Source organism: Haematobia irritans, chromosome 2 (genome assembly GCF_050003625.1).
Source record: "Haematobia irritans isolate KBUSLIRL chromosome 2, ASM5000362v1, whole genome shotgun sequence".
Taxonomy (NCBI): Eukaryota; Metazoa; Arthropoda; class Insecta; order Diptera; family Muscidae; genus Haematobia; species Haematobia irritans.
In genome coordinates, this window is record NC_134398.1 from 175176340 (window position 1) to 175201153 (window position 24814).

General features: G+C 29.7%; 1 protein-coding gene across 1 annotated transcript; it reads right to left on the minus strand.

Moving 5' to 3' along the window:
* Nucleotides 1–1563: 1563 nt before the first annotated feature.
* On the minus strand, nucleotides 1564–14950 carry grnd (grindelwald). The gene is made up of 3 exons (XM_075296869.1): nucleotides 14553–14950; nucleotides 2148–2450; nucleotides 1564–1941 (listed from the first exon to the last, which is right to left on the minus strand). The coding sequence occupies exons 1-3, from the start codon at nucleotides 14806–14808 to the stop codon at nucleotides 1781–1783; spliced, it is 720 nt and encodes a 239-aa protein (XP_075152984.1). The 5' UTR covers nucleotides 14809–14950; the 3' UTR covers nucleotides 1564–1780.
* Nucleotides 14951–24814: the final 9864 nt, after the last annotated feature.

Sequence of the window (24814 nt, forward strand, 5' to 3'; positions counted from 1 at the left end):
ATTTTTGTGATCAAAGTCTAGGTCGCAATTTAAGTCCAATCGCCTTCAAATTTGGCACATGTTCCTAATTTGGGTCAGAATAGAACCCTATTGATTTTGGAAGAAATCGGTTCAGATTAAGATATAGCTCCCATATATATCTTTCGCCCGATATGCACTAATATGGACCCAGCAGCCAGAGTTTTATATCGATTTGCTTGAAATTTTGTACAAACATAACACTTAGTCGTATAGTCAAGTGTGCAAAATTTGATTGAAATCGGTTCAGATTTAGATATAGCTCCCATATATATCTTTCGCCCGATATGGACTTATATGGCCCCAGAAGCCAGAGTTTTATCCCGATTTGCTTGAAATTTTGTACTAGGAGTAAAATTAGTAGTATAGTTAAGTGTGCAAAATTTGATTGAAATCGGTTCAGATTTAGATATAGCTCCCATATATATCTTTCGCCCGATATGGACTAATATCGTCTTAAAAGCCAGAGTTTTGGCCCAATTTGGTTGAAATTTTGCACAGGAAGTAGATTTAGCATTGTAGCTATGCGTGCCAAATTTGGTTGAAATCGATTCAGATTTAGATATAGCTCCCATATATATCTTTCGCCCGATATGCACTTATATGGCCCCAGAAGGCAGAGTTTTGGCCCAATTTGGTTGAAATTTTGCACTAGGAGTACAATTAGTAATATAGTCATGTGTGCCAAATTTGATTGAAATCGATTGAGATTTAGATATAGCTCCCATATATATGTTTTTATGATTTCGACAAAAATGGTCAAAATACCAATATTTTCCTTGTTAAATCGCAACTGCTTAGTCGAAAAGTTGTAAAAATGACTCTAATTTTCCTAAACTTCTAATACATATATATCGAGCGATAAATCATAAATAAACTTTTGCGAAGTTTCCTTAAAATTGCTTCAGATTTAAAGGTTTCCCATATTTTTTTACCAAAATTGTGTTCCAGCCTAGTGCATTAGCCGACTTAAATTTTGAGTCTATAGATTTTGTAGAAGTCTATCAAATTCTGTCCAGATCGAGTGATATTTAAATGTATGTATTTGGGACAAACCTTTATATATAGTACCCAACACAATTGACGGATGTGATATGGTATCGAAAATTTAGATCTATAAAGTGGTGCAGGGTATAATATAGTCGGCTCCGCCCGACTTTAGGCTTTCCTTACTTGTTAGTTCAAAGCTTTAAAATTTTAAAAATTTAAGCTTCCAAAACACTGCCAAAGAAAATATAATATGATGACAATTTTCAGATGTACAATTATTTATATATTTTCCATTCTAGTTTCTCATAATGGACAACAATACCAATGATATATAAATTTAAATTAGAAACTTAAAATAATACAGCTTAAAAACGATCGAATTTTCACATTAATAATTAATGAATGGATGGAATATATTTTGAAAATACTTTAAGAATATCATGGAATTTTCTTTTAAAGTTTAAACTTAACTTAAATCTATTAGCGAGACAAGAACAATGTTCATCTCATTGAATCAAAATTTTCATAAATATCATAGTAACTAGAATTACAGGAAGACTAAGTAAGTACGTAGAGCTAAAGTAAAAAAAAAATCGATGTTTAACCAGGTTAGGCTAAATCATCGATAGACTATTTAAGTAAATGAATGCCGCAGGCATTGATGATGATGAACCAAACCTTCCAAAAATGTTTTCAACATTTATGGTTCGATCATAAATTGTTGATGGTTGTTTTCTTCTCATCTACCATTGTCCTCTAAGAAGTATTGCTCTCAAAAGACACCTGAGCCTGCAGGTTTTTCTGAAACTGGCGTCACTGCTAAAGCCTGATTATCATAGGAATATTCATTGGGTTGTGGTGATGGTGTAGTATTTTCTGCTGGATGTCTTGAGCTAATTGGTGTTGTCACTGTCATCACTGATCCTTCAGCACCTGCAATAAAAACATTGAAATGCAGGAAATTAAATACACCTCACGTGAAAACACTTAAGTCAAGGTAAAGTGATCATAAATTTTCCCATTTTCTAACTCAAATACAAAGATCATTATCACGACTCCTCACAGATTTAAAAGTCAAGTATATCGCAACAAAACACACACACACACACCCAGCATCCTTTGTTGCCTTAATCACCTACCTGTTACACTGTAGATTTGTGAGGGTGCCCTTTCGATGTCATTTATCACACACATATTCTGTATGGTTGTACCGCCCAGATCTTTTCCATTGACATGAACTTGTGTTGGTGATGCCTTTCTTCGTACTTTTAGGATTTTAATCGCCTGCTGTACGTAACGTTTGTGTTTCAGCCATTTTACTAATTTCCAGGTATAATGAAGGCATGTGATGATCAGCAATAAGACTAAGAGATATAAAATGACACACTGTTGCATTTGAATCTGATGAATTTCATTCTTGAGCGGTTGCAATTTAAGGTAATCTGAAAGGAAATTGTCAAGAAGATCAATTAGAACTTATGGAAGAAGTCTTTTTACCAATAAAACAGTAAAACCTCTTAAACTTGGACACTCTGAAAATCTGACACCTCTTAAAATTGGACAGTCGTCACAAGACGACACTTTCAAAATGTGGACAAAATTTAGGTGACCGTAAGTGTCCACTTCTGAGATGTTTGACTGAAAGTTCGACCGAGTAGAGTCTTTTATACCCCCAAAAGTGATTGATGAAATCTTTATTTGAGTCGATAGTACAGACCAAAAAATTTAAGTCAATTTGTGGCATACTGTTTCTAATATTTCGACCAGTATCCACGGTTGTTACAGTTAGGTTAGGTTAGGTAGCAGCCCGATGTATGAGGCTCACTTAGACTATTCAGTCCATTGTGATACCACGTTGGTGAACTTTTCTCTTATCACTGAGTGCTGCCCGATTCCCTGTTAAGCTCAATGACAAGGGACCTCCTTTTTATAGCCGAGTCCGAACGGCGTTCCACATTGTAGAGAAACCACTTAGAGAAGCTTTGAAACTGAGGTGGGATAATCAACCGCTGAAAAACTTTTTGGTGTTCGGTCACAGCAGGAATCAAACCCACGACCTTGTGTGTGCAAGGCGGGCATGCTAACCATTGCACCACGGTTGTTACAGTTGGAAGAATTCTTACAAAAATTCTAAAATTTCCTACAAAAATAAAATTTTACAAAACGTTTCAATAGAAATAAAATTTTGAAAAAATTTCTATAGAAATAAAATATTGACAACATTTTCTAGAGAAATAAAAAAGTAAACAAAAGTTTCTATAAAATAAAAAACTTCTTTAAACAAAAATAGAAAATATAGAAATAATAAAGTTGACCATCTTTTCTATAGTAATAACAAGTATATACGGCCGTAAGTTCGGCCAGACCGAATCTTATGTACCCTCCACCATGGATTGCGTAGAAACTTCTACGAAAGACTCATCCACAAATTTCAACTCACATGGTTGTTAAATATCATATACTACCACCACTTACCAAATTTCAACCAGATCGGATGAATTTTGCTTCTCCAAAAGACACCGGAGGTCAAATATGGAGATCGGTTTATATGGGAACTATATATAATTATGAACTGATAGGAACCAATTCCTGCATGGTTGTTGGATACCATATACTAACATCACGTACCAAATTTCAACCGAATGGGAAGAATTTTGCTCTTCCAAGGTGCTCCGGAGGTCAAATCTGGGGATCGGTTTATATGGGGCCTATATATAATTATGGACCGATTTCGACCAATTTTTGCATGGGTGTTTGAGGCCATATATTAACATCACGTACCAAATTTCAACTGAATCAGATGAATTTTGGTCTTCCAAGAGGCTCCGGAGTTAAAATCTGGCGATCGGTTTATATGGGGGCTATATATAATTATTGACCAATATGGACCAATTTTTGCATGGTTATTAGAGACCATATACTAACATCATGTACCAAATTTCAGCCGGATCGGAGCCGTACACCGTACGACCTACATCAATAACAACTATTTTTGCCAAGTTTCAAGTCGATAGCTTGTTTCGTTCGGAAGTTAGCGTGATTTCAACAGACGGACGGACGGACATCGACTCAGAATTTCACCACGACCCAGAATATATATACTTTATGGGGTCTTAGAGCAATATTTCGATGTATTACAAACGGAAAGACAAAGTTAATATACCCCCCATCCTATGGTGGAGGGTATAAAAAAGTTAACAAAATTTTCTATAGAAATACAAAAAGTTGATAAAATTTTCTATAAAGTAAAAGAACTTGACTGTATCCACAGTTGTTACAGTTGGTAGAATTCTTACAAAAATGCAAAATGTTTCCATAACAATAAAATTTCACAAAAATTTTCAATAGAAATAAAGTTTTGCCAAAAATCTATTTCTGTAGAGAATTTTATTTCTGTAGAAAATGTTGTCAAAATTTTATTTCTATAGAAAATGTTGTCAAAATTTTATTTTATAGAAAATGTTGTCAATATTTGATTTCTATGGAAAATTTTGTCAAATTTGACAAAATTTTCTATTAAACAAAAAAACTTGACCAACTTTTCTATAGAAATAAGAAAGTTGACCAACTTTTCTATAGAACTAAAATTTTGCCAACAGTTTCTACATAAATAAAAAAGTTGACCAACTTTTCTATAAAAATAAAATTTTGACAAAATTGTCTATAGAAATAAAATTTTGACAATAGTTTCTAGAAAAATAAAATTTTGACAAAATTTTCTATAGAAATAAAATTTTGACAAAATTTTCTGTAGAAATATAATTTTGACAAAATTTTCTGTAGAAATATAATTTTGACAAAATTTTCTGTAGAAATATAATTTTGACAAAAGTTTCTATAGAAATAAATTTTTGACAAAATTTTTTACAGAAATAAAATTTTGACAAAATTTTCTACAGAAATAAAATTTTGACAAAATTTTCTATAGAAATAGAATTTTGACAAAATTTTCTATAGAAATAAAATTTTGACAAAATTTTCTATAGAAATAAAATTTTGAAAAAATTTTCCTTAGAAACAAAATTTTGCCAAAATTTTCTTTAGGAATAAAATTTTGCCAACATTTTATATAGACATAAAATTGTGACAAAATTTTCTATAGAAATAAAATTATGAAAAAAATTTTATAGAAATAGAATTTTGACAACTGTGGATGAGATCCGGAGAGAATATCCGATTGGCGCTAGATTGACGTAAAATTTTGCAAAAGTTTTCTATAGAAATAAAACTTTGAAAAAAAAAATCTATAGAAATAAAATTTTGATAAAATTTTCTATAGAAAAAAATAAAATTGACAAAATTTTCTATAGAAATAAAAGAGTTAAAAAATTTTCTATTAAACGAAAAAAACTAGACCAAATTTTCTATAGAAAAAAAACTTGACCAAATTTTCTATAGAAATAAAAAAGTTGACCAACTTTTCTATAGAAATAAAATTTTGTCAACAGTTTCTATAGAAATAAAAATTTGGCAAAATTTTCTATAGAAATAAAAATTTGACAAAACTTTCCATAGAAATCAAATATTGGCAACATTTTCTATAAAATAAAATGTTGACAACATTTTCTACAGAAATAGGTTTTTGATAAAATGTTATTTTTATAGAAATAAAAATTTGACAAAATTTTCAATAGAAATAAAAAAGTTGACAAAATTTTCTATTAAACAAAAAAACTTGACCAATTTTTCTATAGAAATAAAAAAGTTGACCCTCTTCTCTATAGAACTAAAATTTTGTCAACAATTTCTACATAAATAAAAAAGTTGACCAACTTTTCTATAAAAATAAAATTTTGACAAAATTTTCTATAGAAATAAAATGTTGACAATAGTTTCTAGAAAAATAAAATTTTGACAAAATTTTCTATAGAAAAAAAATTTTCTATAGAAATAAATTTTTGACAAAATTTTTTACAGAAATAAAATTTTGCAAAATCTTCTATAGAACTAAAATTTTGCAAAAAATTTCTGTAGAAATAAACTTTGACAACTGTGGATGAGATCCGGAGAGAGTATCCGATTGACCATAGATCGATCTAAAATTTTGAAAAAATTTTCTTTAGAAATAAAATTTTGACAACTGTGGATGAGATCCGGGCAGAATATCCGAATGACCCTAAATCGACGTAAAATTTTGACAAAATTGTCTATAGAAATGAAATTTTCTGTAGAGATAAATTTTCTATAGAAATAAAATTTTACAAAATTTTCTATAGAATTAAAAATTTACAAAATTTTTAGAGACAAAATGGTTAAGTTCAATTTGCTCAACTACTTCAAAATAAGATTTTTTTAATTTGGTACATTTTTGTAAAATTTTCGTCAAATTTTGGTAGATTATTATTAACACGAGTGGCAACCGTGCCTGCATCTCACGATTAAATGCCCCAACGTTGTATTGCAATGCGTCAATTAAAGCGGGGTTTTCTTCACCTAACTCGCCGATCAATAACTCCATTGCTACGCGTCCTGTGTGGCGTGATATGCAAATTATGCTCTTGGATTTCGTGCAAAAACAGTTGGATATCATCTCGCATCATCTTTGAAGAAGTACGGTCCAATGATGCCACCAGCCCATAAATTGCATCAAACTGTGACTTTTTCGGGATGCATTGGTAACATTTGCAATGTTTCTGGCGGATCTTTACTGCAAAATCGACAATTCAGCATAGTTACGTACCCATTGAATCAAAAATTAGCTTCTTTGCGGAATACAATTTGTCGATAAAAAAGTGGTTCTTCGACCAACTTTCCAAGAGCCAATTCACCGAAAATTATCCGCAGATGTAGGTGGTTCGGTGTCAATTCTTGCACCAGTTGTAATTGGAAAGGCCTTACACCTAAATCCTTCCGCGTTGTTGAGTAAAAGAGGCACAAATACACTGACGCGATACAGCTGCGTTTTTTGTTCAGTTCGCATTCTACGTAAGTGTGTTGGCGGTCTTATGTCCAACAATGCAAACGACTTTCTGTATCATCTTCGGCTGATGACACTAACTTGCAATCCTGCAAGCTCGGCCACCTAGAGAAAAACTTTCAGAAATGTCACCAGCATTGAGACGAGATAAATCACCGGTTAAAAAATTCCTTGATATTCGGTCGAAATTTTTTATTGAACCATGAACTATGAAGAGAATTTTTAGAAAGTCAGTTCATTTTTGAGACTAGTTTTGAATCTTATGAAACTGATTAAAATGTTTGTACAGCAGAAACTAAAAGATCAAAACCTTGGTGGATGGTATATAAACAAACGCAATTCTCTGTGGTTTCTTTTAAGGAAAAAAGTTGTGGTATATGTTCTCGTCACTAATGTTTATGTCGACCACAGTGCTGTGGTACGATTCGATATTTGTATTATTCTCAATTCTCTTAAAAATATATATAAAAATATAGATTGGAATTTTTATACGTACTTCTATCTCAATAGTCTACTTCCTAAATACATAGAGATTCCTTTTAAAAATCTTCCAGCCGCAATGGGTTTTATTTATGTTAATGCTGTGTGTGGGGTGGATATTTTAAAATAATGGCAGAATTTTACCGCACTGTGCGTATCAGTATACGAAGAACAATTTTTTTTTCATAGCAACGACAAGTCTCGCATTTAATCTTATCGGGAAGTGCTTGTTGTCATCTTGCGGTACTTAAAATTAGTCACTTTGATGACATGAACTTCAGGTTATAGGAAGGTAGGCTACCGGCTGTTATCTTACCCTTTTACAATTAATAGATTGTCAAATGACTAAATATAATATTTTTATTGATTAATATTTGTTTTGTATGGATGATAATAAATCATATTGAATCATCCTGAATTGTTTGTTTAACAAATGATCTTCAAATTGAATAATGATAATGCACTTGAATAATTGCTCTGCGATATAAATGGAAGCTATCCAGAATTTGTAACAATATCGTAATGGTATCGCTAGAAAGGCCAAGGAGCGCATTTTCAGAAAATAAGGTCGCCAAAATAAAAACAAGTTTATACGGTAAGTTCGGCCAGCCCGAATCTTATGTACCCTCAACCATGGATTGCGCAGAAACTTCTACGAAAGACTGTCATCCACAATCGAATTATTTGGGTTGTGGTATCTTAAAACTTCTTAACATCGTTTTCTTAATTGTGAGTTAGTCCATAACATACGTGGTATATATTAGACAATTATTTGTAAGTCTACAAATAATTACGAATCGGTATGGACTTTTGCAAGGTACGTAGAAAGCCAGAATTGAAATATGGGGGTCGCTTTTATGTGGGTTTTATACAATTATGAACTTGATATGGACCAATTTTTGTGTGATTGGGGATCGATTTATATGAGGGCTATATATAACTATAGACCGATATGGACCTAGTTAGGCATGGTGGTTAACGGCCATATACTAGCACAATGTATTAAATTTCAACTGACCCGGATGACATTTTCTCCTCCAATAGCAAATCTCGGGATCGGTTTATATGGGGGCTATATATGATTATGGACTGATATGGACCCCTTTTGGCATGGTTGTTAAATATCATATACTATTACCACGTACCAAATTTCAACCAGATCGGATGAATTTTGCTTCTCCAAAAGGCACCGGAGTTCAAATCTGGGGATCGGTTTATATGGGGGCTATATATAATTATGGACTGATATGAACCAATTCCTGCATGGTTGTTGGATACCATATACTAACATAACGGGAGCCACCGTGGTACAATGGTTAGTATGCCCGCCTTGCATACACACGGTCGTGGGTTCGATTTCTGCTTCGACCGAACACCAAAAAATTTTTCAGCGGTGGATTATCCCACCTCAGTAATGCTGGTGACATTTCTGAGTGTTTCAAAGCTTCTCTAAGTGGTTTCACAGCAATGTGGAACGCCGTTCGGACTCGGCTATAAAAAGGAGGTTCCTTGTCATTGAGCTTAACATGGAATCGGGCAGCACTCAGTGATAAGAGAAAAGTTCACCAATGTGGTATCACAATGGACTGAATAGTCTAAGTGAGCCTGACACATCGGGCTGCCACCTAACCAAACCAAACCAACATCACGTACCAAATTTCAACCGAATCGGATGGATTTTGCTCTTCCAAGTGGCTCCGGAAGTCAAATCTGGGGATTGGTTTATATGGGGGCTATATATAATTATGGACCGATTTCGACCAATTTTTGCATGGGTGTTTGAGGCCATATATTAACACTACGTTCCAATTTTCAACTGAATCAGATGAATTTTGGTCCTCCAAGAGGCTCCGGAGGTCAAAGCTGGTGATCGGTTTATATGGGGGCTATATATAATTATGGACCGATGTGGACCAATTTTTGCACGGTCATTAGAGACCATATACTAACACCATGTACCAAATTTCAGCCGGATCGGATGAAATTTGCTTCTCTTATAGGCTCCGCAAGCCAAATCGGGGGATCGGTTTATATGGGGGCTATATATAATTATGGACCGATGTGAACTAATTTTTGCATGGTTATTAGAGACCATATACTAACACCATGTACCAAATTTCAGCCGGATCGGATGAAATTTGCTTCTCGTAGAGGATTCGCAAGACAAATTTGGGGGTCCGTTTATATGGGGGCTATACGTAAAAGTGGACCGATAGGGCCCATTTGCAATACCATCCGACCTACATCGTTAGGAAGGAACTGTTCATTTCAACATAAGTTTGTAAGACACGACGTGGACTCATCCTAAAAGACATGTCCTGGCACAATTTAGTAGAACTACCCCATAGACAGGACTTCATGAACCAGTCTGGGACATAGTCTTAGGAATCTGCTGCATTTTCAACATTAGGACCGCTCCAGAAATACTTTTGGAATATGTTGAATAATAGATTATTCTTATAATTTTATTTCAGTAAATGTGTAGATCCAATAAGATTTTAATATCAAAGAAGTCTAGAAATAAATAAATTATATGATAATTTAAATATTCCTACAAACTGGAGTTCTGATAGCAGTCCTGTGATAGGTCCATTAGTGGCAATTTTGTTGATACACTAATAGAAAAAGTTTCGTTATATTAACGAAATATGTCGATACAAGTCAGCCAATGAAACAAATTCCTTAATACAACAAATTTTTTCGTTAATATAACGAATTTTCTGCAAATCAACGTAACGTTTTGTTCTATTAATGAATACATTCATTATATTAATGAAAACGTTTCGTTCACCACTGTGGTATCACAATGGACTGAATAGTCTAAGTTAGCCTGATACAACGGGCTGCCACCTAACCTAACCTAAGGGAAAATGGTACTCGTCCTTATATCAATCCATTGTGGTTAGTATGCGTTGGATAAACCACAATTTACTCGATTGGTATTGAATATAACGACCACATATCCAAAGAGTACTCATCACGATCTTTCCCCTAATTCCAAAATATCCTGGACAGGATTGCCCACACAATACTTTTCATTGTCAATTGTCATCACTTAATTTATTGTCAACTTTAAATGTCAATCAAGATGTAGTTATTGGAGCTTAAAGGCGCACTTCTAACGAAGAGACATATTTTAGTCAATATATGGCAAGCAAAAATGCAAAGGTAACTAAACGGGGGAGGAGGAACTGAAAGGCGAACGTTAACCAGATATTTCAAAAGAGTTCCAGGAAAAAAGTTTAACACTCATTTTGGGCAAATATTTGCCTAGTGTGTCCATACCCTTAGAGTGAAACATAATATGTTTGCACAGTACAAACATTTGTTTGTTTGAACACATTCTGAAAATATATATATGTGTGGGAGTATATGTTCTAGAGGAGATTTTTTTTGAGAGTGTAGGAAATACCTTACATATTCTAAGGGAACTAGAACTTTTCGCTATATCTCTATCTACCTGTAGAAAACTGTTATTATGGCGAAAAGTGTTTACCGGATAACATCTAGTGGAAATGTACCTTAACAGAGCAAATATTGTAAAAAAAATCTATAGAAGTAACAATGCAAATGCTTCAAATATTCTCACCTCAATCACTCCAGTAAATGCAAATGGATGACGTTATAATTTAAGCATTCGTTGCTGTAGTTGAACAAGTAATTGTTTGTTTTTTATTTTCTATTTTCAAAATACCGGTTATAATTATCGCTAGTATGAGAAACTATAAAAATTCTATACGGAGAAACAACAATTATAGATTTCAAACATTTTGCTAGCAATTATTGATTGGCTGAAAGTTCAAAACAGGTTGAATAACAATAACCCCCATTTAATTGGATTTCAACCTGTTTAGATTCAAGTGAAATTTGTTTTCCAAAAACGGCTGTCTTTAAATTTATACCCGAAAAGGTTTGTCGTAATTTTAAAATGAATGGCCCACATCTAAAGATATTGGCATTGCGTCAAAGAAACTTTAAAATAACAACATTCTTTACAATCCCAGTAAAAAAAGCGTCGCCAAAAAAGTAGTAAAATGTTCTTTTTGGATCCGGAAATAGTGCCAAATGGACGCAGAAGCGATGAATTTAACATGGGCTTGTCATAGGACGGATGTCCAACATTTCAACAGCCGCTGCACTGAATTTTCATCACTTCTTAAAGTGCACTCAAAAGAAAGTTTACTTGGATCCAAAGATTTTGATCTTCCTTTAAGGATTTTGGTATTGATTCCGAGCCAAAGATGCAGCTTCTTCAAAATAAAGACATTTTTTACGGACCTCCCTGGCTTTAAATCTAGGATCAATGAAATTAAAATTGGATACAGATCTCATTCATCGAATTTTTATTCTCTGTTTGCGATATATTAATAAAAATATTCATGTACAAACAAATTCCAGTTTCAAAATCCACATTACGCCAAGTAAAATCTATTTTCTTAATGCTAAAAAAACTTCAAACCAAAGATGCAAATCCTTAAAATAAGTCTTGGCCTATATTGAAAGCGTTTTTATCTTAAATTTAAAAATTCAATATGTCAGCTGAGTTAAAGACGATTTCTTTAAATTAAAAATGTTTTTCTTTATTTTAAGGAACATTTGCCTTATTTCAAAGATTTACAACTTCAACAGAGGGACGCAAAATTTCAAGATTTGTGTCTTAAATTTAATGAAAAAAAGTTTTGAAGCAAGGATTATAAACTTTCTTTTAATTCAAATTATTTTTATTTTAAAGAATTTTGTCCTCAGCATTGCGTAAATTTCTATAATTTAAGTTGCATAATCTTCCATATTAGGTCAAAATTTTTTCAGTGTGTGAGGTCAATTCAGTGTGAGTTAAGAATTTTTCTGATAATTTGACAAATAAATAATTTTTGAGATTTCTTATGATTTTTAATGGATTATAACGCTTGTCTGGAACGTTTGTCATCAAATATTTTCAAAAGTTCGCAATTTTTGTAGAAAGGATTTAACATTTTTTTCGGCTAAATATAAATAATTTGTACCATTTTATTAATTCTTAATATGTTTTTAACCTATTTGAAACAAATAAGAATAGATTTCTCATGAAAAATATGAAAAAACGGTTTATAAAAAAATTGACTCAAATGAACTTCCTGTGCAGTTAAAATGAAGAGCATCTTTGGGAGAGCATTTTTGGAAGTTCTTTTAAAGTTGTGCTTTGAGAAAAACTTCAAAATTTTTTTGCTGGGATGTCGATATTTTTAAGAAAATTGTTGCTCCCTCCACGTATTCATCGACCATAAAGTCAAAATAAAACCCGAATATTATCGGGAAAACAGTATTAAAGACCTGGGCAAACAAACAATTCAACCACAGATCATGGACATTCCAACAGCATCATCATACTCAGCACGCGTCAACCAAGAATCCAAGAATCAAAATCCCCGGATCTCAATCCGTTGAACTTTTTTGATGACTAAGGTTGGCCTTAAACCCTAAAAAAGTGTCCATTATCTTAAGACGGCGCTTCGTCGGGAATGGACCAGAGTTCCGCAGAGCCACTTTCGTGCAGCGTTTGATGGCTTTGTGGAAAAAATATTGTCGTGCGGTCAAGGATTTCACGTCTTTAAAATTCGATCGCAAATTTTGACTAGCTTAGAAGACGCATTTCTCTAATATAAAGTTTGTTTCCTTGTCCAAAAGTCAATAAACTATTCAGTGAAGTCGTATTGTCCTTATAATTAAGTGATTTGACTTACAAAAGGCTATCATAACATGAAAGAAAAACATGTTGGGCTAAGGTCAACTTGACTTCAATGATTCAGAAAAATTCTTTAAAATTAATGAAATTGTCTTTAAATTTGTTGTATTTTTGCATCTTGACTACAAAGCAAAAACTCGTTCAAAAATAGGACATGATTTTCAACACTTTATTTTAAAGACGTTTTATGCATGAAACATAGCATAATTTCTAATGGAAATCGAGTCTGAATTTGGAAAATAAAGTTGTCGTTAGCTCGTTTTTAAAGGACTTTGATAGTATATGAAGAAAAAAAGCTGAAAAAAACGAAAAATTAAAATTTTGAAGCAAATACACAAACCCCAAATTTAAAAGAGAATTGTATCTTAAAAGTGTCCTTACTTGTATTCTCCGCTTCTTTGGCTCGGAATCGATACTAAAATTTTTAAATTAAAGACAAAATCTTTGGAAACGGGCATGCTGTTTTTTCAGTGCAGGCGATTCTAAAAGTTGATGATTTTTCCAGCATTTTTTTATAAAAAATAAAATTAAATAACTAAAACAAATATACGTGATTTGCCTTTTATATTTCGGTATTAGAGAACAAACACCAAACATTAACCATCGAAAATTGCTTTATTGCTTATCAAAATATTCCCAATTAAGATCTATACAGGTTTGCATGCTATCCCCTTAACATACACAATAATGGCGATATTTGGTAGCCTGTTGGAATCTGGGCTAATATTTTGAGAAAATTTTAACTAAATAGTATAACAAACGCTGGCATCACGCTGATGTCATAAAAATAAGTAAATATTTTTCGACAAATTCAAGAAAATTTATTAGACATAATTAGGTTTTTGCACTTGTTAAAGAAAATTTTGTAGTTTGAAGAAAAAAATTGGAGTTCAAAATTGCAAGAATGTTTTTAGTGACATACGAAGTTCATTATGGTCGCATTTGTAGTAAAATTTACAAAGTTAAAGAAATATTGAACTATTTTGTGGAAGACACGAGTTTAGTTAATCTTTATCCTTCATTTGTGTACATTTTTCCCTCGGTTTTAGTTAATTTAACTAACGTACACAAAAAATTATTAGAGTAGAGGAAACTTTCTTCAAACATAATAATTCCGTGAACTAAAATACAGTTAAATTGGCTTTAGTGAAATAGAGAGTTCACTTTTTTTTTCAGTGTAATTTTAATTTTATTGATCCTAGATTTATTGCCAGGCAGGTCGCTACAAAATGTCTTTATTTTAATGAAGCCACATCTTTGGCTCGGAATCAATACCAAAATCCTTAAGGGAAGGTCAACATCTTTAGATCCTTTTTTTGAGTGTATGAAAATCCAATTTTTAAGGACATTATTTCATTTCTCTTTGGGACATTATTTCGTGGAACACACCCATATGTGAACTTCTCAAAATGGATTCTAACTTACCTCCACATTCTCGAGTACATTCCGTAGGCTGATATTTCATATCATCAGGATTGCATACAGAAGAACAATTGGCGCAAGCTGCCTCAAATTGATAACAAAACTGTTCCACAGGATGACAGACATGACCATGACAATCCGTACCCATGGATATCTCAGCTGAAGCTGAAGCAGTTAGAGCGCCAACTGTTTTTTGCAAAGCAGCAGCAGGAATTGCCAAGAGGGTGGTGGTGGAACGCAAGGCATTAAGATCGAGCATGATTTTGTTGGGATTTAATTATTTTCTTATTCCAATTACAATGAAGGTGTATAAAATTGGTTTTTTTATTTGTTTGTTTTTATTGATTTCTGTTAAATTATTATTTTTTGTTTTTGTTTAATATCTAACGTGATCAGATTTCAATACATTTGGAATTGTTGTTTATTCTTTTTTTCTCATATATGGATATATCTTTGTGTTGGTGATAATAGCTGTAGTTTTTTTGTTTACATTTATTTTGTTATTATTTTTTTTTTATTTCAATTGTTATTAGTTTGTTTTCTGTTATCTCTCACACTCTCCTTTTCCTGTTGGCAAAATGATGATCGTTGACTTCAATTTTATTTTACAAATTGCACGTAAGCCATTCACTAACTACCTTTACCCAGGCCAACAATTACGAAGACATTTTTGTATTAAATATATTTTTTTTTTTTAATTTTGTTGTTGTTGTTGCTGTTGGTATTGATTTTTATAACTCTTTTGTTTTTAACAACTTTAGAAGTCGGTTAAATGACGTTGTCGAAATGATTATGCATGATGATGATGACTCATTACCGCTACCATTGTGTTTGCCTCTTGGCTAACTCTTTTTTTTACGTGTGTTTCACTGACTGTTTGGCTACACTATTATTGTTGGCCAAGTCTGAAGAGTTTGCCTTTTGTTAATGTATGCGTATATTGACTTCTTAGCTGGCCGCCACCACCCTGGTTTGTATATGTGGCTGTGGTTTGAAAACTGGTTTTTCGAAATGAGTTTTACGCATTTAAGCCTTTGAAGAAGAATTTAAGAGCCACTCTGTTAGCAAACCTTGTTTTTAGTTTACAAATGGTAACATAAAATATTATATTTTTATTTATTTGTATGCTTTTAAATTTAGAAACCACATTTGTTTCTTTTTATTAACTTTTAAATCAAAAACCACTTTATTTCTATGTAATACCAAAACGACCATCACAGTAAATCGCCTAACCAGCCACAAAGCAACAAAAAATTTTGTTCACAAAATACCAACAACTTTCAAGACTCAAGCGCTTAAGGTTTGTTTTAATACTGAAATTTGGTTACAATTCACATCTCTCTCATACTTGTATTTTACCAACCAACAGATCGTTCACTTGTATACACGCAATAGTATTGAGTAAAATTAAACTCTCAGTAAAACTCTTAATTTTTTAATAGGGTTTTGTTAGAGGTAACTTGGCATCTTCTCCACATCTTTGTATTGAGCTGTGGCAAACAGAGAGAGAGAGAGTAATTTGTTATTCCTACACTTGTTTTTGTGATGTTGAGAGAGTGGTTATCTTGTTACCTGTTTTCTTTCTCATTGAGTCATTCTCAGGTGGTTAACTAATGCGTTGTGTTAACTAGACTGTATCTTACTATACACATAAAAAAATAACAAAGTTAGTTTATGAATAGTGTTCTCTAAAAAAATTCCAATGTTGGAATTCATAAATTGTATAAACATATTTCATAAATAAAACAAGCCTGGATTGCATATAAAGAAGGAATGAAACAAATGTACCAACGACAATAAAAAAGTGTACTTTTTGGGGTTCAAATTGTACCAAATTAAATAAACTTAAATATAATAACCGAAAAACTCAAACAAACTATTAATCAGCTTGTAAAAGGAAAAGAAACTGGTAGAAACCACCAACCTTAGTAATACTTACGCCCATAAAATAATTTAACAAAACTTGGAGAAAATTATACCAAAAACTACCAAAACTGATATAAAAATTTTCTTTCTAAACAAAATTTTGTCAAAACTATAGAAAATTTGGCCAAAAATTTAATTTTATCAAAATTTTATTTCTAAAGAAAACATTGTCAAAATTTGGTTCTAAAGAAAATTTTGTTAAAAGTGTGTTCTAAAGAAAATTTTGTCAAAACTATTTTCTATAGAAAACTTTGTCGAAATGTTATTTCTAAAGAAAATTTTGTCAACATTTTTTTTCTATAGATTTTTGTAAAAAAATTTATTTCAATAGGTAATTTTTTCGAAATTTTATTTCTACAGATTTTTTTTTTTTTCAAAATGTTATTTCTATAAGATTTTTTGTCAAAATTTTAGTTCTATAAAACATGTTGTCAACATTTTTATTTCTATAGAAAATTTTGTCATTTTATTTCTATAGGAAATTTTGTCAAAATTGTTTTCCTATAGAAAATGTTCTCAAAATTTGTTTCTATAGAAAATTGGTCAAATTTTAGTCTATGGCAAATTTTGTCGAAATTTTATTTGTATGGAAAATTTTGTCAAACTCTTGCTTCTATAGAAAATTTTGTTAAAATTTAAATTCTATAGGCAATTTTGTCCATATTTTATTTCTATAGAAAATTTTGCCAAATTGTTTTCCTATAGAAAATTTTCTCAAAACTTTTTTCTATAGAAAATTTTGTCGAAAATTACTTCTATAGAAAATTTTGTCAAAATGTTATTTCTATAGAAAAATTTTCAAAATTTTATCTCGATTGAACATCTTGCCAAAATGTTATTCAATGGCAAATTCTGTCAAAATATTATTTCTATGGAAAATTTTGTCCAAATCTTGCTTCTATAGGATTTTATGCCAATATTTTATTACTATAGAAAATTTCGACAAAATTTTATTTCTTTAGAAAATTTTGTAGAAATGTTTTTTATAGACATTTTTATAGAAATTTTATTTTATAGAAAATTTTGTAGAAATTTTATTTTATAGAAATTTTTTTAGAAATTTTATGTCTATAGAAAATATTGTTAAAATTTTATTTCTATAGACAATTTTGTCAACATTTTATTTCTGTAGAAAATTTTGTCAACATTTAATTTCTGTAGAAAATTTTCTCAAAATTTTATTTCTATAGAAAATTGTGTCAACATTTTGTTTCTATAGAAAATATTGTTAAAATTTTATTCCTAGAGCAAATTTTGTCAAAATTTTGTTTGTATAAAAATTTTGTCAAAATTTTATTTCTATAGAAAATTTGGCCAACATTTTATTTCCATAAAAATTTTGTCAAGATTTTATTTCTATAAAAAATTTTGTCAAAATTTTATTTAAAAAAAAATTTTTGTCAAAATTTTATTTCTAAAAAAAATTTGTCAAAATTTTATTACTATAAAAAATTTGTCAAAATTTTATTTCTATAGAAAATATATTTCAACATTTTATTTCTATAGAAAATTTTTTAAAAATTGTTTCTATAGAAATTCAGACAAAATTTGATATCTACAGAAAATTGGGTCAAAATTTGATTTCCATAGAATATTTTGCCAAAATTTTATTCTATGACAAATTTTGTCAAAATTGTATTCTATGGCAAAATTTTGTCAATATTTTATTTCTATAGAAAATGTTGTCAAAATTTTATTTCCATAGAAAATTTTGTCAAAATTTTGTTTCTATAGAAAATTTTTTCAAAATGTTATTTCTACAAAAAAAGTGATCAAAATTTTTTTTCTATAGAAAACTTCGTCAAAATTTTGTTTCTATAGAAAATTTTGTAAAAATGTTATTCCTATAGAAATTTTTCAAAATGTTATTTCTATACGAAATTTTGTCAAAATGTTATTTCTATACGAAATTTTGTCAAAATTTTATTTCAATAGAAAATTTTGTAAAAATTTAGTTTCTATAGAAAAGAACAAAGCAAACTTTGTCAAAATTTGGTTCTAAAGAAAATGTTGTCAAAATTGTGTTCTAAAGAAAATTTTGTCAAAATTTTTTTTCTATAGAAAACTTTGTCGAAATGTTATTTCTAAAGAAAATGTTGTCAACATTTTTTTATATAGATTTTTTTTTTAATTTTATTTTAATAGGAATTTTTTTCGAAATTTTATTTCTACAGAAATTTTTTTCAAAATGTTATTTCTATAAAATTTTTTGTCAAAATTTTAGTTCTATAAAACATGTTGTCAAAATTTTTATTTCTATAGAAAATTTTGTCATTTTATTTCTATAGGAAATTTTGTCAAACTTGTTTTCCTATAGAAAATGTTCTCAAAATTTTTTTCTATAGATAATTGGTCGAAATTTTATCTCAATAGAACATTTTGCCAAAATTTTATTTTATGGCAAATTTTGTCGAAATTTTATTTCTATGGAAAATTTTTTCCAAATCTTGCTTCTATAGAGAATTTTGTTAAAATTTAAATTCTATAGGTAATATTTTTTAAATTCTTATTTCTATAAATTTTTTTTCATAAAATTTTGTCAAAATTGTTTTCCTATAGAAAATGTTCTCAAAATTTTTTGCTATAGATAATTGGTCGAAATTTTATCTCAATAGAACATTTTGCCAAAATTTTATTTTATGGCAAATTTTGTCGAAATTGTATTTCTATGGAAATTTTTTTCAAAATCTTGCTTCTATAGAAAATTTTGTTAAAATTTAAATTCTATAGGCATTTTTTTTTTAATTGTTATTTCTACAAATTTTTTGTCAAAATTTTAGTTCTATAAAACATGTTCTATAGAAAATTTTGTCATTTTATTTCTATAGAAAATTTTGTCAAAATAATTTTCCTTTAGAAAATGTTCACAAAAATTTTTTTATAGCAAATTGGTCAAAATTTTATCTCAATAGAACATTTTGCCAAAATTGTAGTCTATGGCAAATTTTGTCGAACTTTTATTTCTATGGAAAATTTTGTCAAAATCTTGCTTCTATAGAAAATTTTGTTAAAATTTAAATTCTATAGGCAATTTTATCAATATTTTATTTCTATAGAAAATTTTGTCAAAATTGTTTTCCTATAGAAAATTTTCACAAAATTTTTTTCTATAGAAAATTTTGTCAAAAATTGCTCCTATAGAAAATGTTGTCAAAATTTTATTTCTAAAGAAAATTGGTCAAAATTTTATCTCGACTGAACATTTTGCCAAAATTTTATTCAATGGCAAATTCTGTCAAAATATTATTTCTATGGAAAATTTTTTCCAAATCTTGCTTCTATAGGAAATTTTGTCAATATTTTATTACTATAGAAAATTTTGACAAAATTTTATTTCTTTAGAAAATTTTGTAGAAATGTTATTTTATAGAAATTGTATTTTATAGAAAACTTTGTAGAAATTTTGTTTTATAGAAAATTTTGTAAAAATTTTATTTTATAGAAAATTTTGTAGAAATTTTATGTCTATAGAAAATATTGTTAAAATTTTATTTCTATAGAAAATATTGTTAAAATTTTATTTCTATAGAAAATTTTGTCAACATTTTATTTCTGTAGAAAATTTTGTCAACATTTTATTTCTGTAGAAAATTTTCTCAAAATTTTATTTCTATAGAAAATTGTGTCAACATTTTGTTTCTATAGAAAATATTGTTAAAATTTTATTCCTAGAGAAAATTTTGTCAACATTTTGTTTGTATAAAAATTTTGTCAAAATTATATTTCTATGGAAAATTGTGTCAAAATTTTATTTCTATAGAAAATTTGGCCAAATTTTTATTTCTATAAAAATTTTGTCAAGATTTTATTTCTATAAAAATTTCTGTCAAAATTTTATTTCTAAAAAAAATTTTGTCAAAATGTTATTACTATAAAAATTTCAATATTTTATTTGTATAAAAAATTTTGTCAATATTTTATTTCTATAGAAAATATTGTCAACATTTTATTTCTATAGAAAATTTTTTAAAAATTGTTTCTATAGAAAATTTAGACAAAATTTTATATCTACAGAAAATTTGGTCAAAATTTTATTTCCATAGAATATTTTTCCAAAATTTTATTCTATGACAAATTTTGTCAAAATTGTATTCTATGGCAAATTATGTCAAAATTTTATTTCTATGGAAAATTTTGTCAAAAATTGTTCCAAAAGAAAATTTAGTCAAAATTTTTATTCCATAGAAAATTTTGTCAAAATTTGATTTCCCTAGAACATTTTGCCAAAATTTTATTCTATGATAAATTTTGTCAAAATTGTGTTCTATGGCAAAATTTTGTCAATATTTTATTTCTATAGAAAATGTTGTCAAAATTTTATTTCTATAGACAATTTTGTCAAAATTTTGTTTCTATAGAAAACTTCGTCAAAATTTTATTTCTATAGACAATTTTGTAAAAATTATATTTCTATAGAAATTTGTCAAAATGTTATTTCTATAGGAAATTTTGTCAAAATTTTATTTCAATAGAAAATTTTGTAAAAATTTTGTTTCTATAGAAAAGAATTTTTCAAACATTTATTTCTATAGAAAATTTTGTCGAAATTTTATTTCTATAGAAAATTTTGTCAAAATTTTAATTCTATAGAAAATTTTTTCAAAATGTTTTTTCTATAAAAATTTTTGTCAAAATATTATTTCTGTAGAAAAATTTGTCAAAATTAATTCTATAGAAAATTTTTTCAAAATGTTTTTTCTATAAAAATTTTTGTCAAAATATTATTTCTGTAGAAAAATTTGTCAAAATTTTGTTTGTATAGAAAATTTGGTCCAAATGTTATATTTCTATATAATAACTCAAATCTGAGGATTTTGATATGGTGGGTATACCTAAATGTGATCCAATATGACCTATTTGCAATAACATGTGGCCTATATGAATAACAGAAACATATGCCAAATTTCAAGTCGTTATTAATTCGGAAGTTTGCGTGATTTCAACGGACGGGGAACATCGTGTGATCGAATTTCACCACAACCCAGAAAATATATTCATTATGCAGTCTAAGGCCGATATTTTAATGAGTTACAAACATAATGGCCAAATTAGTGTATATAATATTCGTACTATCTCTAAATTAAAGCTGCTGTATTCTTGAAGTGCCTTGACTGCTCGAATTGCAGCCATCTACATTTCGCTAGATAAAACGTAATTCAGTGACTGTAGTGACATCTAGCGGCAGCATACAAGTTACAGTTGTAGGTTGTTGTCCAAGATAATCAAACTTGGTATTACAGTTCGATAGCTGTAGTAGTTTTGCTAATCAATCTGGGTTTCCTATTCTAAATTCTGGGAATTACTTTGAGGGGAAAATCCAGAAATCTATTTTCATGGATAGTTAATTATTTGTGGCGATCGGACAAACAGTAACTCGACACATATTGTGAAACAATCTAAAATATAGTTACAGTTTTGAATTAAACTCTGAAATTGCAAATAAATAAATTCTTTAAAAAATTCACTTTTTTTTTTAATTTCGAAAAGGCAACTTTTCCAGTTCTCAACATAAAAAATACTCAGGGATAAAAATCTGACAAGAGATTTTTGAAATAAATAATATCTTCTGCGCAACTCATAAAGCGTATAAAGGCTGGGATCACGTGATTAAATAAAAGCCAACTCTCTCTTGAAAAGTACTGGGGACCTTCCTTACCATTGAACCATGGGAGTAAACCGTGTAACAATGGTTTGCATTCATCACTGTGGTGTCACAATGGACTGACTAGTCTAAGTGAGCCTGAAATATCGGGCTGGCACTATACCTAACCTATCCTAACCATTCGAAAAAACGTGCACGCCAATAATGTCAACACTATATTGGATTTTTGGTACTTTTAATTCTGGTAGCCTTCTGTACAGATGGCAGCAAATACATATTTTTTCATTTTACGATCCAAATGCAGCACACATTTTGTATGACGTTGCCCAATTTCCCATTTTTCTCTAGTTTAGTATTTTTACAACAGACAATTGGAAAAACGTTTGCCTGTTTAAAGTATCGATGACATATGTGACAATAAGAATTAGTTTACCTGAATATGACTTGGAATTATCACATATCTGGGAAAAAAGGATTTGCTGTGGTTTTACCAATAATCACAGTATTTTGGAGGGTATGAGTAAAAAAGTTAAAAATGTGAAAAATATGCTTACTATTAATTAGTCTCAAAGTAAAACAAATTGAATGTTCTTCATTAAAGAATTTGCATGTAAATCCAATATGGCTTATATTCCTTATTTAGTGTTTTTACTACGGATAATTCTAGAATCTTTTGTTTGTATATTGATGAAAAATACATCATATGTTACAAGTAGAATTAGTTACCTGAACTTTATTAGGGATTATTAAATATACATATGCACCCTCAAAAAAAATCGCTTCTCTAACATATGTTCCAAACATATTTTGCAGGAAACACATATATTATTGGATACTGCAGAAACATTAATATGTTTGTTTTATCTGAGCGTATTATATGTTTGGAAGCATTTTGAGTCCAAAAATAGTATATGTTTGGAAGAATTCCCCAAAGAAGATTGTGCTCATTCCCTCACATAATTTTCACTACCACGAAATTTTTGAGTTCTTCGCATCTTTTTCTGTAATACAAATATGCTGTTTTTTCTTTCAAATGTCTATTCTCTTGGTTCCGAATGTATATTCTCTTTATTCTGAATACTCATTCTAATATTCAAATTAAATAGTAATTAGACTTAAGCATATAAAATTTATGGCCTTATCATGAAACAGTTTTCCGAACCAACATACAAGCGGTTTCACAGAAATTGCTCTCATTTCATTCTATCGCTGTGTTATGTTGATATCTTTTTATTCAACCATCCCGGTTTCCATCTCTATTTATTTCTCTATACTAACTCTCTCTCTCTCTGGCGCTCTTTGAATAAAGTATCACAACATATATATGTTTACTCGAAATTTGTAAATTTATATATGTTTACATTCACACATATTATTTTTATGAAACATTCATGCCCCAAACATAATATATTCTAACATATTAACATATGTATCCCAAACATTTTGTGTTAGTTTAGGAACATTACATGTTTGCACTTAAATATATTGTGTTTAAAAATTGTGCCCGAAACACATTTTGTTTATATCGGAACATATTAAAAACATATTTTTCTAACAGTGTGTGTCGACCGCAAATATTGATCAGGGTACTGATTTATGGCAAAAAATTATCTGTTGATACATATCAATCGAACGATAGCGTTTGTTCTACGACAATGAGAAACTGGCAATAATTTCTCAGATTTTCCCAGGGTTTACTTTTTTAAATTAATAATTTTCAAATATGGCATTGTATTCAAAACTTTTATCCATATTTTGACAAGAATTTATACAAATTTAATCGTAGTTTTTTTTTTTGTTGCTTTATTAATTTAGAGTTTTGGTAAAAAAACTACCCACCTTTAGCTGCTACTGTCACCAATAAAATGGTAAAGGTCGGAACTATGTTCAGTTTTAAAGATAGCTACGACTCTACTTGTAATAAATCTTGTTTAAACTTGGTTGGAAAATTTTTAAAGCGTTCATTGGGTAAAATTTCATATCTTAAAATTAATTTACTCAAAAACTAACTAGTAGAGGAAATTGCTGCTTTCGGCTCGAAAACCAAAAATGGTACCCACCTTAACGGGGTAGTGAAACTCGATCTTACATTAAAACAAGTATATACGGCAGTAAGTTCGGCCGGGACGAATCTTAAATACCCACCACCATAAATCAATTATAATCGTATACTTAGAAAACTCTTCGTCGTAGCGGGTTTCTTGATAATATACAGAATTTTAGGGGGATTGATGACAAAATTTCTCCTAGGCACATCAGTTCAACCAGATTCTACCTATGAAGACTAGATCAGATTCTGGATTTATGAGAACCAATTTTGTGTGAGTTTTAGAGAAATCATAAACATATCGTGTATATGATGAAATAACGCCTTGATTTGAAATCTTAAATCTGTAGATTTTTTGCGCCATTATTTATATGAATACGATGAGTAAAATCTGGAAATTTTACTTTCAGTTTCTAGCAATTTTCATGATCAGTGCGCCTGTTATACCCTGTTAAAGTGGCATCCCGATTAAGATTCAGGCTCACTTAGACTATTCAGTCCATTGTGATTTGTGTTATACCCTGAAAGAAGTGTTTTCTTTTCTGAGGAACGAAATTTTAGACAAGCAAAGTTTTCTTTGGACACAAATTCTAGAGACAATCGTTGAAACGCTTATCAAAAAATTCGGATTAGTTTGCTCTAAACGAAAATACTTAATACGAAAGGGTAATTGCCTTTGTCTAAAATTTC